This window comes from Lepidothrix coronata, unplaced genomic scaffold, assembly GCF_001604755.1.
Source record: "Lepidothrix coronata isolate B3197 unplaced genomic scaffold, Lepidothrix_coronata-1.0 Scaffold136, whole genome shotgun sequence".
NCBI classification, from domain to species: Eukaryota; Metazoa; Chordata; class Aves; order Passeriformes; family Pipridae; genus Lepidothrix; species Lepidothrix coronata.
In genome coordinates, this window is record NW_016690316.1 from 2,052,745 (window position 1) to 2,067,508 (window position 14,764).

The following is a 14,764-nucleotide window of genomic DNA, read 5'->3' on the forward strand; positions in this document are numbered from 1 at the left end:
AGTGTGCAGACATCTCAAAGTTGCCTACTGTTTTATGGGATTATTCTTCTCAGATACCCAAGGTTTGTGTATATATAAGGTCACTACAGTCTAATACATGCCAACAGTTCATCCCTCTATAGCACGACAGATTCTTGTTTCAGTGTTCTCCCCTTGTAAAAAGGAAATGAGTCCAAGTATAAATTATAGATTTCTCCTTTGAAAGGGCATCACTTACCAGTAACTACCATGCTGCTCATGTTAGAGTTCGGGCTATTGAGTACACTGCCTGAAAGAAGTTCGTCAGATCCTCTCTAAAAAGAAAGAGACAGTAAGAGATTTTTTTTCCTCTATTTTGTGATTTTTAAAGATGATACTTCCTCTTTTCAGATAAGTGCAACAACTTGAAATCTAAGTAAAACGGTATATTTACATGGCAATCTGAAATGAGAGCAGCTTAAGCACAGTTGTTTAACCCACCACTGAAATGAAGCCATCTCTAGACACAATGAGAACTGCTGAACAATAATTTTGTCCAGCATTTCAAACTAAAATATTATTATGATTAAATATAGTCTATTTCAATAACATTTAAATTAACTCATAATTTTATACTTTAGTACACATATATATTAAATTATTATATCTAACTGAAACTACAAAGGAAATCTATACAAATCGAAATATGGAGTTTAGCTCAATTCTGACACCCCTATTTAAAAAAAAAAAAAGATTTGTCTTCACAGGAAATGATCAATTTTCATTCTGGGGACATCCATTTGTTCTGCAAAACACAATTTAGGGCAGAGAATTACATCTTCATTGTAATTCTTAAAACATGACAAATATCAATTAATGAATTACTTGAAAGTGGGCTGCAAAAATCAGGAGGGTTTATACTGAAAACACACAAGATAAGCCTTTCTTCTCAAATTATTTGTAAGATGGGCATTTGATGTAACTGAAGAGACTTAAGCTTTTCACACCTTTTTCTTTCCTTTTTTTTTTCTTTTACCACCCAGCCCCCTTCATCCCTCAAGACTTAACCTCCCAAAAAGCCTACAAAATATTTACATGATCTTTCAATAAAAAAAAAATTTAAAGCATCCTTTGAATATTATCTTTAATTTCTTGTAGGTTCTATCCCCACTTAAAAAGTATTTCCACAGCACCCTTAAGACTAATCCAGATCACAGCTAAAATGGAAATGATGAAAGAAAACAAGTTACTACCCATCTTTATAAAAATAAATATTTTCACCTCTGTTGTGGATACTACAACAGAATCATGACTAGTTAGTGAATATGTTTTACAGAGCACCTCAATAATGCATAATAAATTAATCTGAGGCTATCACCTTTCTAGACAGTACAACTGAAAGACGTATAAAAACCAAACCTTTACCATTTTATCATATTGCACTGTGTCCACACACAGAACAGTATGTTAAATTTAAATAGGTATATGCACACATAGAGCCATTAAAGTTTATGTAGTTTTCAACATCAGAATCTTTATACAATTTATTGAATGCTCTAAGCTCTTAAGGGTACGTAGCAAGTAACAAAGCCGTGCCTATCAGATCAGCAACAGAGTTCCTTTAAAATTGCATCGTACCTAATACCAAGATTAGGTAGGACCATGAGAAGGACTAAGTCTTGTCCTTTTCAATATAAGGATGCATTTTTAATCAGATATAACCAAGGAAAAATTTAGCTAGACAAAGCTGAGAAGCAAAATAGAGAAGTTATAGAAACTCTCTGTTATTCAAACCACATTGCTTTCTACTATAAATACAATACACTAACAGGGGCACCCACTGTGAGCTGAAACATAGATATTCCTTCTTTCTCTTTAATGTTCTATTTTCTAACGTAATGTTCAAGATTACTAGCAGCACTAGCTTACTGAGTGGTAACAGCAGTTTTTTCTGCTTGCAGCTACCCACCTAGCCTTGCCTGCGAGCCCCTGTCTGCAGCCTGGACAGCTCAACTCAAGAGGCAGAAGTAGCAGCAGAGACTGAATCCGTTCACAGTCAAGCTGCTTAACATAATTCAGCAGCATGTTTTTCCCCTCAATATGACAGACATTAATTTGCAATGGTACAGCAGTTACTACATAAACAGCTGAAGTAACCCCAGTACCAAATGAATGCTCTTCCCAGAACATGCAGAACTTTACAATTCTGAAATATCTCAAATTTGAGTTGTCTTCAGCTTCAGAAAGTTTCTTACAAGAGCAACTGCTGAATGAAAGAACGCAAGTGTGACTGCATACACTTCTGGCTCCTAGTAAATCAGGCTTTCAAAAAGCACAAATTACCCAATAGAGTGGATATTCAGTTACTGTATTTGTGTTTCATGAACAGTTCTCTCTTCATTTTGAAACATATCATTTTACATTTCATGAATACCTTCATAGTCAATCACAAGATTTTAGCATTGCACTTGAAAGTTTTAACATTTTTGCTTCAGAAGAACAAATAAATAAATATGAAGTTCTTACATTGGCCTGTATCATAATTCTACACTTGTCTTATCCGCATAAATTAGTGTTCAAAAGTCTGATTCACAAATGAACAGATTCATATGTGGAATGTTTTTCCAGCCCCCCATGAAATCACAAATGTACAGCAACCCTCTGCTAACTCACTCCCATACATACTTGTCAACCTTTTGGTCAAAGATCTCTCTTACCGTGTGAGTAATCATCTTTACTAGATATACATGCCTGTTTTTCCTAATTGCTTCTTAAGCAGCCTAGTCAGCTCTATACTTCATTCAATGTGTAACTTTAAAACCAGCTATGCAACAAAAGACACATGATGTACTTGGACACAGAATGACTAAATTACAAAATCAAAACCAGTAACTGCCTGGTAATTGTGATTTACTTCAAAAGGGTTATCTGAAGATGCTGGGTTTCTAATAAAGCAATTTAATATAAGTATCCCAAGTAAGCCAATGTGTGCTCTTAGACGGGCACTACTACGTGACACAAGCATTTCCTGAATTACACAGACATAAATACTTATTTTACTTACATTTATTCAGCAGAGATGAGATTTTATTCAATTTGTTCTTTGGGGTGCCTGGATTTGGTTTTATGTGCATCTTCTCTCAGAGGGTGCTAAGACACAAAGGACTGACATCTTGCTCCAAGAGCAAAGCTTTTCATAACTCTGCTATGTCACAGACATAACTCTGCTACAAATTTCAAGAACTATAACTAATTTTCCAAGCATCCTGAATATTTAATTAGTCTTATTTTCAAGCACAGCGGTTCTGCTAGTTAAATCATGCAAAACAAAGAACCCTTTAAACTAAATTAGGTAATTGTATTGAGTGTTTCAGAGGTTAAGGAAACTAAAGTCAGATCTTCGAAGAGCATAGTGAATCAGATTCAAGAAGAATGGAAGATCCAAGAGCAATGTTCACTTCATTTTTCCCCCCATCTGTGCAAACTGCTGAGTTTAAAGAATCAAAGCAAGCTCGAGATTGTGTAACAATACTGAAGATCATGAACACATAGATGGCAGAAACATTCACATACAAGTTAAAATAACAAACAAACAAAAACCACCACAATGATTTTATTTCATCACAGACTGCAAAGAAATGTTACTGTAATAGCAACATGATAGAGACTAATTGAATATCCATTATAGCATGAGGCAAGGAGATTATAAAGGACAAAATAAGAAGTACAAACTGCTATTATACTATTAATAGGTCATCTTCTGACATGCAGTCCTCAACAGTACAAGTTTTCACTGCCTTGTTTCTATTCCTACGAATGTTAAGAAGATTAATCTACATTAATCTTCCATAAAAGCTAACCACTAACTACTCATATCAGAGATATTTAGAACATTTCTTTATGAAACCAGCATCTGCAAAAATACTAGTACAAAAAAAAAATCTCAAGGGAATTGCCAAACTAACATCTTGCAGTGAGTGAACCTTGACTTTATTGCAGTCAATACTGTCCTTTCAACAAAGCTCATGTTATCACACCCTTGCCCCCATGAGGGCATTTCCATCCATGGTGTGAAAACATCATGTTAATGTATAGCTTCAATCAATGGAATTATGTAAAACTGACATGTAGGACTCACTTTCAAAAAAAGATAAAAAATACACCAGCTCACACTTTTAATACATAATTAAAATGCAAAATTACATATACAAAAATTATTTTATATACTGTAAATTAAAGATACCACTTCGGTAAATGAATAGTTATTGTATATGCTGTCACTTCTAGAATTTACAAAATCAAGTATACAAAGAAAAAGAAGCCCCTAGCTTAGCAAATTATTCTCCTAGCTCCTTGCTTTAATAGTCATAGCTAACCCAAAATCCCTCACTACACAAGCTGGATTTACATAGAAGGATTTCAGATTTTGCCCCCCCCGAAGAGACCACTATAAAGCTTCATGCTATCACAGGTTATATTAAGTAGCTATGTAATTTCAGGAAGTCATTACAGGCATACTATCCTTCCAGGCTAATCAAAATTATACTATATAGAAGTCTTTGCCAACTATTGTCCTCACATGCCAGATAAGGCTTTAAATATTTCAGACATTGCCCAGATTTTATTACATCCAAGGTACAACCAGAGAGTAACAACTTTGGCTTGAGAGTTACTAAAGCGATTTAGCCTTTTATGCATGCAAGTACTTTTTGAAAACTGTTTATGACCAAGAAACATGAGCTACTTTCCCAATAATTCAGGGCTATGGAGACGGATCAGCAGTTATGGCTGAACCTAACACAGCAGTGTATTACAGAAGGCATATTACAAATGTGTGTAGAAGCACTACAATACTACAAGAACACTAAACCAATACTATTAGAAACAGTAAAAAAGTGACAAAACTGCACTTTGTTAAGAAGTCAACGGTATCATCTAAAATAACTTCTGAAATTTGCACTGGAAAATATAAAGACGACACTCAAAGATATTGAAAAATACATTTTCTGATAAATCCTCTCATTTGTGGCATTCGAATTTGTTGATATTAAAAACCTTTCTCAAAAAACATGATGCTTCTGCCCTCCCCATTTCCCTCTCTCCCCCTTCTCCCCCAGCTGAAAGAAAAATAGGAAAACTTTAGTTGCACTGCACATTTACCACAGTCATTCTCAGCCTACAGGCACAAATTTCCCAAGGGGTATGACAAGCCAGGAGACAGATCTCACGATTTAAGGAAATCCAACAGCACTGTAAAATAGTTCATTTCTAACAATATCTGGGAACAATTTAAGAGCGAGCCAGAAACCTGATAGTATGGGAGAGGAATAAAAGGACATGACAATTTCAACCAAGACATTAAGCATTCCCCTCTAACAGATACACACCTGCAAACACACTACTTTAGTATCTGAATTAACTTTAGGGACTGGACGTTGGAAACAACAGAACAACACATTTTAAAGCCCCCAACACAACATTTATAAACTTCATTGAGTTTACATGTGTGACGGATCAGAATTCAACGAATGCTTCATTTTTAACATGATATATTTTTAACGAATCCCTGCATAAATATATCCTCACATACTCTTTGGTGAAGAAGAAACACCTGATCTGCCTTATGCTCCGACTACATGCACTAATATAGATTACCCTAATGAATTTCTTGCACCTCTCATATGTACAGGATCACAGAAGACCCGTTCAGGACAAGACAAGCCAAGTCCAAATGTACAATCCAAAAGAAACTCCATGCAGGTTCATAAATACTTTACACACTGTTTAAACTTTCAGCTTGTTATCACTTCACCAGAAGCTTACATTAAAGGAGTACACCTACTTGATTTTTTTTAAAGGTTACACTATTTAAATATATTAGCATGAAATCTTATCAAATAAGGTCATGCACTCCATGGGTGCTTAATAACTCACTTGTAACTTAATACTGAATGAAAATCCAAATGTTAACTGGATACAATATGACCACCTTTCCATACTTACTGCTCTCCATATATTTACTTTTTCACCCTACTTCAATTCTTTTCCATACTCTTCTCAGCCAAGTATATATTGTTCACACAGCCAAACAACTAACTTTGCCATTTTAACACTCTCAGTTTTTCAGTAAGAAAGGATCTAGGAGAAAATTAAGCTTTTATTCTTGCAACTATTCACATAGTATATGCTATGTACCTCATCCATAAAAACATTAAAAGTTTGTAGGAATTGAGAGCAATCAATGGAATTTGAAAAGTCTTTAAGATGGAAAGGAGACAATTCTCAACTCCCCTGAAAAGAGCCAAATTTCTCAAAGCACCAAAAGATCAAGATGGACTATTAAACCAAAAAGTCAAAGAGTAAAGAATTAAATCTCCACTTGCACCATGTCACACAGCCCTATCTGGAAACCTCCAAACTTTCAATTGTAAGGAAAGACGCCAGGCAAGAACCTTGTTTCAAATGAATCAACACTTCAAAGATCAAGGAGAAAGTACGCTAACAAGATCATTTATTCCAGTGTTTCAGACTTTCTATTCCACTTTTGCCAGGAAAGAAAGTGTTACTCTCAAACAGCTGTACATTACTGGCAGTAAATTAGAATAGGTGAGAACAACTTACTACAGCTATGATCTGGATGTTCTCTGCTTTCCAGATAGAGAATCATGGCCCCCAGATGTACAGATTTGGTCCTTCAGTAGCTGTTTCTACACCTCAAGGTGGGATCAACATGGAAGGTATTTCCTACTAAATTATCTGCTATTTCCAATAATAAATTAAAAGCACTAGTGCTAGTTTGTCTGTAACTCAATACTCATGTTAAACATTTATAGAACTGATTTTATGAAAAGCTAAATACAGCTGCATGTACGTGCAGCTATAAAAAAATACCCAAACCTCTAAATCAAACATCACAGTCCCATTAACAGCTTGTGAAACCACAGCCTCATTTGAACCAACTACCATCAAATGCAGCAATCCTACCTTCCCCCTGGCCCCAGCACTTGTTCGCATTCCGTCCTTCCCAATTCTATATTGCTACAAGCACTTATGCAACCGCACGCTTTGGTACAAATCTGAGTAAAAAGATGTAACTCACTATTTTGTCAGCTTAGCTTTATCCTGGTTAAGTTCCCAAGAGAGGTCTGTGAATTGGCTACCTAAACATCTGTTGCTCAAGTATTACAGTGACAGAAAAAACTGGAATGAAGCTTGATTTGCTTGTGAAAACATGGCTCAAAGCTTTAAGAAATGGGAAAGGTATTTTCATGCTGGTATTAGCTCATATTTTTCAGATCATAGAACCATAGAATATGCCGAGCTGGAAGGGACCCACAAGGATCACGGATTCTGACTCCTGGCCCTGCACAGGACCATCCCAAAGCATTTCTCTTTGTACAACTCCCCCATTAAGATGCAAATATAAGTGTTCTGTTACAAATAAAGAATAGGTGATTTCCAATTAGTGACAGACATTAAAACACATCAAATAGATATAGTAAATCTTCCTTACATTGATGCATACTTACTACAGAGCACAAACTAATTTTCAGCATTCTTCCTTTCCTTCCACTTTAAGCTCTCCTTATTTTTTCACATATATTACAGTGGTAGAATGAGCATTAAAAAAAAAAAAAAAGGTACAAAGAAAAAAGAATTGGAGTAAACTGTTCTAAGAATAAATACAAAAGCCACTTCAAACAGGGTCAATTTATAAAAGTTACTGCTACTAAGAGCGCAAATATCTTTCACTGTAGGAAGTTATTTTTTGTCACCAAGGACATGCCACTGCTGAAGAGACAAATCCAGAAGCCAGTTCTAAACTTCTGAACATGGTCACACCATTCTTACTTCACTGCTATAATGTTCCACACCTTTTTTTACTGTCTACTGCTACTATCACGACTAAGTATCATTCAACACAAAAGTTGTTTAGAAACATTATCCTAGCTAACACAAAACAGTTTCTCCAATTCATAAACAGTCCATTTTTCTCAAATCACTGCCTTTGTCTAATCTACTAGTAATTACATTACACATGAAAATATAGCTCGAAACTATAATTCTAATATTTTAAATACAATAAAACAGACAATCACATGGCATTTGTCTGTAAGAATGAATTAATTTTTTATCCTACCACTTCCTTCATTTTAAGTAGCCAAAATGACAACAGCGAAGGCAAAAGATTTCAGAAAAAAACTGAAAGGAACAAGCTACTGAAACAAATCTTTCCACTTCTTAAATTTAGTCTTCTGACAACTTGCTAGAATTTCTGACTTTTCAATACAAATTTTCATTATACAGTGTACAGATGAAATAAGTCACTAAGTACCCACAGTATTTGTTTCCACCATGAAGAAACTCTCAGTTAGTAGTAGCAAAAAAGGGTCAGTGTTTTATAATTTTGTAAGAGAAGACTACCCCTTAGAACTTGAGTTAAAAAAACCAAAGTGGACAATGCTTCAAGAGTACTTTACAGATTGCTACTTTGTGCTCTCTCTCTCTTCTCTCCATCAGTTCCTATCTCTCCTGGTTTTAGCTACTGTCCTTCCCCCATACTACTATATTCCTCCATGTTAAGTTTCAGCAACCAGGAAATAGGGGGACTTTGTGATCCCTTACTGTCTGGAAAACTTAAAAAATACTAGAACAGTGCTTTTGAGCATCTTCTACCCATCCCTAACATAACCAACTAAATACACATTAATTATTCCCTCTTTTCTTAAGGGCACTGCAAAGGCTAATGCCCTGACTTTGGGAGAAAAAGGCCATCCCCACATCTTTAAACATTACAAAATTATGTTTATTGGAATATGAGTTTTCCATCCTAGCTATAATTGGGGCTGTCTATGCTTGGCAACTGAAGCTCTCTGTTTTTGGCTAGTATAGCCCAAAATATTCTCAACAATGTCAAAAATTCCCAAATGCTGAAGTCAAACAATGCATCCATGAAGAAATGACTGCTTCTTTTCTCCTCTCAGGTAGAAGCACACCTCAGCCATTCTGAAACATGCATTCCATATATACAAAATGAGTCACTCAATTGTTCAGGCCCCATTTACTGCACAGCTACACGTCATCCAGGAGAAAGATGATACATTAGACTGAAGTGGCACACACTGAAATACAGTAGAAGAGATCATCCTCAACATGCACCCAAAATTCACTTAAGTTATTCCCTGTACCTGTGTGACATATATTCTTTACATCGTGTTTTACACCCCTCCAGAGTCTTTTAATTACTCCAGAGAAGAGATACATTATATACTTCATACATGGCTCTACCACTCCAAGCACCTAATCACTTTACTTACAAGATTAAAGCATTGTAACTGCAAAGAGAACACAGGAGAGCAATTCAAAGTACAGTTATTAGATGCTTATTATTAAATACTCAAATCTATACAGCCAGTGAACAATGAGAAGATTGAGACTAGTAGCTAACTAGCAAGCCATTTTATTTTTAGTAACTAAGGATCTCATGTAATAAGAGCAGAGCAACTGTGATGTACCTTTTTTAAACAAAAATGCAAACATTTTATATAACATGGCAATTTTTAAAACTGTGCATGAAGAAATCCATAACATGTATAGAACTTCTTCAAGAATCTGAAAATTTTTGAAAAAATTGAACTATGTAATATACTACCATTACTGGAATTCTTAGCTCTCTTCTATTCAAGTACACTTTACACAAACTGCTTACACACAATGTGAGTTCACAAACTAACAGACAGAACTAAAGTTCATTCTTTCTGCATTACTTTGTAAGTAGTAATGTAAGGGGTGACCTGTGTGCAGTGACACTTCTTTGCCTCCATGAATTCTAGGTAAGCAAAACAAGACATTACAGACCAAATCAGAGTTATTTCATATGTACTTACAAGATGACTGGGTTTTAACATGTTCTAATGCTTTCAGAAATTAAAGCACACTGCTCCTCTGACAGATTTTAGCTAGGAAGTGTGCTCCCATTACATATTTTGAGTTGCACAAATCCCCACATTTACTGTATGCAAACCAAGTTTTCAAATAGTATTTGTCATTTTTTCCACCTCCATTCCAAGTTTTATGTTTTCATCCACTTTTGGTGTTATTTTCTGGTGACTCAACATGTAAATAAAATGAAGACTGAACATCAGATGAAGAAAAATGTCTTAAATCAAGTGTACAGCACAAATAAATGGCAGTAGCTTCAAATTTATCAGCTTCACTTGCAGGTAACTCAGACTATAAATTTCTTAATAAAACATTATAAGCAAGCATTCCTTCTACTATATACTTGCCTTGCCCATATGAAGTCCTCAAAGCTCAAAAGCCCTCTTTTAATTGAAAAACAATACCCACACTACAGTAGTTAACTCCTGTTACTCTTTTACAAATGGGTTTAAAAATGTAAGTAACATGCTCACTTTTCTGTTTAAGAGAGAAACCAGCCAGACAATAGTTAATAAAATTTTCAAATTTGTATTGACATGACTGATGATAAAATAAAGCAAATTTTCCAAACAGAAGAGTCTTATATCACAATTCATTTCTCTAAGTGTAACTGAATATATCACAACATGCTGTATAACTGACCAGCATATATACTGTAGGCGAAAAATCTCAAGAAAGCACTGGTTGAAACTAATATCCTGGATAAGTTGATTTCACACAGGTAAATCCCTGCTCACCTCCAATGCCTATCCAGTCACAATAAAAGCAGCATTGGAATAGCATTAAAACTGCTGATGCAATTGCTTAGATTCAAAACTTAATGTCTACACATTTCCATAGCATCCCAAAGAAAAGATAACAGCCAAGGAAAGGCCGGATGAATGATCCCAGTTATTTATATACACCTACAGTAAAGCATTCCTCAACTTTAAAACTTCAGTGCATCAAGGGCAGTGAAGAGAACAAAAAGGAAAAATGTTTCATATGGCCTTCCACAAAACATGACTGAAGCTGGCATTAAGACTGCTACCTACACTGTATATATCAATTAGAAAGAAATTCCATTTTCCATTATTAGTATCTTGAGATAATTAGAGAAGCTCCAGAATACAATCCAGTTTACTCCTCCTATATTTAACAGCTTTTTCAGAAAATCATCACCTTTATTTATTCACACTACTTCCATGCACAGACTGTTTTCTTTTAAAATCTGAACAGCAAGTCTATTTTTACAAGGCAAAGAGCACAACTTTTTGACACTTCCGTGCCTTTCCTTGTATTTATTTTAATTACTGCCTTCAATACACCTGGCTTGCTTTCTTTCTTATATTCATAATATAACTTCTATAATCTCATAATCTCATAATATAACTTCTATAATCAACAGAAAGAAGCAGTTACGTCCTCTGGAGTGTCTTCATTTCACTGTCTGGATAGTATCTGAAAGAATGGTTCCAAAATTGCAACATATTTCATAACGCTCAAATTCTCATAAAGTTGCTCATAGTAAAGAATGAAAGGGATACTGAATCCATTTACTTCTCCTGAAGTGAGAACGTCAGAATCCAAGGTTCAAGTAATACGTGGTTTACCTGAAACTGCTTCTTCACTAGATAGGACTGAGGGCAATTTATGGATTTTTTTTTTTTTTTGCCTCAAAGCAAATGATCAGTTTACTTCAGAAAAACTTGGAACTCTTGGAACTTCCTTAGGTATTCCTCCAAACTACTAAATACATTCTTAAACTTTAATCAGTCCTCCCAGGCAACAAAGAAACAATCATGCCAGTTCATATTTCTATTGTGATTAGCTCCCACAGAAGTGCTTTAATAACTACACTTGACTCACGACTCAGAGAGTGATTTTAAGCCTGTCTCCAACACTGCATAAACATATGGAGCCAGATGGGTCCAGAGACCACATAACTGACTTCTTATAGCTCTTCCTAGAAGCAAGCCTGCTCAGGAACATAATACAGGTACATCTGACAGAATAGCTGCTGTATCTATAGGCTGGCTGTATTACGTAGGAACTAGTCCAAATCCAGCAGGACTGATAGTGAATCTGCACACCTGAGCCTTACTAGACAAAGCCTGACTTAGCAAGCAGTTAACACAGATCAGCTTCAGGTGAAAAGTTAGGTAAGTAACACAAGCTAAAAAGTCCCTGACCACATGTGAAGAGTTAACTGTATGCACTACTAAACTTTTATGTTCCTACCACTGAAAGAATTGCTCACAAGCATTCATTAAAGTTCCCTTGTCTCATATATCTTTGCTTTCTCATTATTTCTTAGTCTGCTACTATGAAGTAAAGATCTAATTCCTTAGACAGATTTGAATAAAAAACCTGAAATAAATAGTAAATTAACAACCCTTTTCCTTGCTATTAAAAAAAGATAAGTTCATAACCAAACTTGAGAAATAAAAAGTAAAGCAAACACCCACTTCTGTGTCTACATAACAAATTCTACCTTCCATATTTCTTGAGTCCTATTACAGGCAGTCACTTCTTTTTTAACTTCAGTGGTAACTGTTTTTAAATAAGGAGGAGGAGGGAGAGAAGAAAACACGACTTTTACAGGCACCACACAACAATGAGAAAGTGTTGTTTGAAAAAATACGCAAAACTAAACTTTAAAATAAGAAGCTGACACTACTACATTAATCTAGAACCACTGTTTACAGTTCAGTGCCTAGAACGGTCTTTTATGTAGAGCCCTCGATTTACCCCTGGGGATTTTTGGTTAATAAAGCATATACTGCTGACTAGATATCAGCTCACAATGACTAGCTAAAATCTTCCAATTTGCAATACTGATACTCAAAGTAGTTAATTTTGTATCAACAGTTTGCCCCCTTATTTGTTAAGTGTACATCCTACCTTCACACCAACTGCAACATCAGTGACAATGCTGTAAAAAAAAAAAAAAACAAATAAGAACACAAGTTAACCAATTTATCTTCAAATTCAACTTTTCAATGTATTGCAATGAGAAAATAATGAGGAAACAAATAGCCAACAACTTTCCTGATCAAGAAACTGTGTTCCAAGAACACAGCAGGACTGAGGGGAAGTACAAAAGAAACCTACAAAAGCCACTGCGCTCCCCCAGACTACAGGCTTCTCCAAAAGAGTACAAAGTTTCAAGTAAAGGTCACTCCAGTGCAGCACTGTCAGGAAATTTCTTTAGGAAACTCTCGTCTCCGGACTACACGTGGACCACAGGGTGGAAGTAAAATAATTTGAAAGCAAGCACAGAACTTTTCTCAAACATCTCTGCTAACTAGACAGCTAATTCAGCAACACAGCCTGCCCTAGAGATCTTCTTAAACCAGAAAACAACAAAAACATTTTTTTTAAAATTAGCTTGGAAAAAAAAGGAATGCATTGTCAGTTACACTTATATGAAATTTAATGAGGTACACCCATACAAAACTCTGCAAGAGGTATGTCAAGGTCCACCTTTTTCTTAGAGGTTATGACATCATCACTCTGTGTAACACAATCCCAACAGAAATGTAAGTCCACACGAAGAAAAAAAAAAAAGAAAACACGAATATATGAGAGCATTCCACCATGTAGTACTCATTAGTGACAAGACTGCTCAGACAGGATTTGTAAAACCTAACATTATAACCACAATTAACTATAAAAAGCCTTTAGAACTCTCACAGTTGAAAGGTTATATGCTTTAAGCATACCAAAGAGATGGCTTCTCTGTTTGAAGTAGAGTAAACAACTTAATAGGAAATGCGTGAGCTAGAAGCTGTTGTATTTACACTGACGAGGGCTACAACCAGCAGCCCCATTTTCCAAATCCAACAAAAAGCAGGCCTTGTGTGTGGTGCCTGCCCACCCCAGCCCTCGCTGTCCCGCATGGTCGACTCCTTCCAACCTTCCCTTCTTTGGCTCTTACAGCCAGTCCACAGCATATACAAAGACATCTTTCTACCTGGGGAGGGGAGAAGCCAAAGGGCTTATTAGGCAGTTTCCGAAAACAAAAGAGCTCGACATCTGGCTCCCGCTGGTATCGCTCCTCCCCTCCAGCCAGCTCCAAAACAAACCCGAGCCCCGCAGCGTGCCCCTCGTCACCCCCCGCCCGGGGGGAGACAAGGCATAGGCGGGAGAGCAAGAGGGAGAGAGAGGCTCTGGAGGGGCCGATGGGGGTAGATCGCGCTGCCTCTTCACGTCGAGACGCGCCGTATCGGGCACCGCACTGAGCAGGGGGTGGCCCAAATCCGCCGGCGACTCGAGCGGGGGATCCTACCGGGGGGTTACGGAGACGTTGACCCCCGTCTTGCCCCGCTCCCAGCCTGCACGGAGATCTCAGGCTCCAGCCGTCCCGCGGCGGGCAGCCCGCCGCTCCCCACACCCTCAGAGACGCCCGCCGTCAGCCAGCGAGGCACCGGGACAGGTCCCAGCACCGACCGGCAGCAGCAGCGCGGCAGCCCCTCGCCCCCAACGCCCCGGCCCCCACTCACCCGTCCATTGCCGAGCAGGACAGAGCGCGGGCAGCGGGACAGGAGCCGCGCACGGGGAGGCTGCGAGAAAATGGCGGCCTGGCCTGCACGGGAACCGCCGAGCGTTGCCGAGTGCCGGGCTCCGCTCCGCGTCCGCCACCGCTACCGCGCACGCGCCGGCCGCTCGCGCATGCGCCTTGCGCGCCGGCGAAGCTTTTTGCCCTCAGCCGCCCGGCCCGAGCCGGCTCGTGAGGCGGTGCGAGCCTGCCCCGCCCGGGGCGGGAACGGGGCGGGGGAGTCCTTCACACGCACGGCGGGTCCAGCACCCGCACCCCGGGTCCGTCACGCGCGTCCCGAGGGGCGGCTCCCGCTCCTCCCGCCCCGGCGCCCCGCTTCGGGAC

General features: G+C 37.9%; 1 protein-coding gene across 6 annotated transcripts in view; it reads right to left on the reverse strand.

Annotated features, from left to right (window-relative positions):
* PTBP2 (polypyrimidine tract binding protein 2) overlaps positions 1 to 14,535 on the reverse strand; it is a 49,642-nt gene extending 35,107 nt beyond the window's left edge. For 4 of the 6 annotated variants that reach the window (XM_017827242.1, XM_017827240.1, XM_017827239.1 and 1 more), the window contains exons 1-3: positions 14,385 to 14,535; positions 12,784 to 12,814; positions 218 to 293 (exon numbers count right to left, since the gene is read on the reverse strand). In XM_017827242.1, the coding sequence (XP_017682731.1) occupies positions 218 to 293; positions 12,784 to 12,814; positions 14,385 to 14,392 (115 nt within the window). In that variant the 5' untranslated portion in view covers positions 14,393 to 14,535. Of the gene's footprint in view, positions 1 to 217; positions 294 to 12,783; positions 12,815 to 14,384 lie in introns of those variants that run through there. The other 2 variants (XM_017827243.1, XM_017827244.1) reach the window with 2 other exon arrangements.
* Between the last annotated feature and the right edge of the window lie 229 nt (positions 14,536 to 14,764).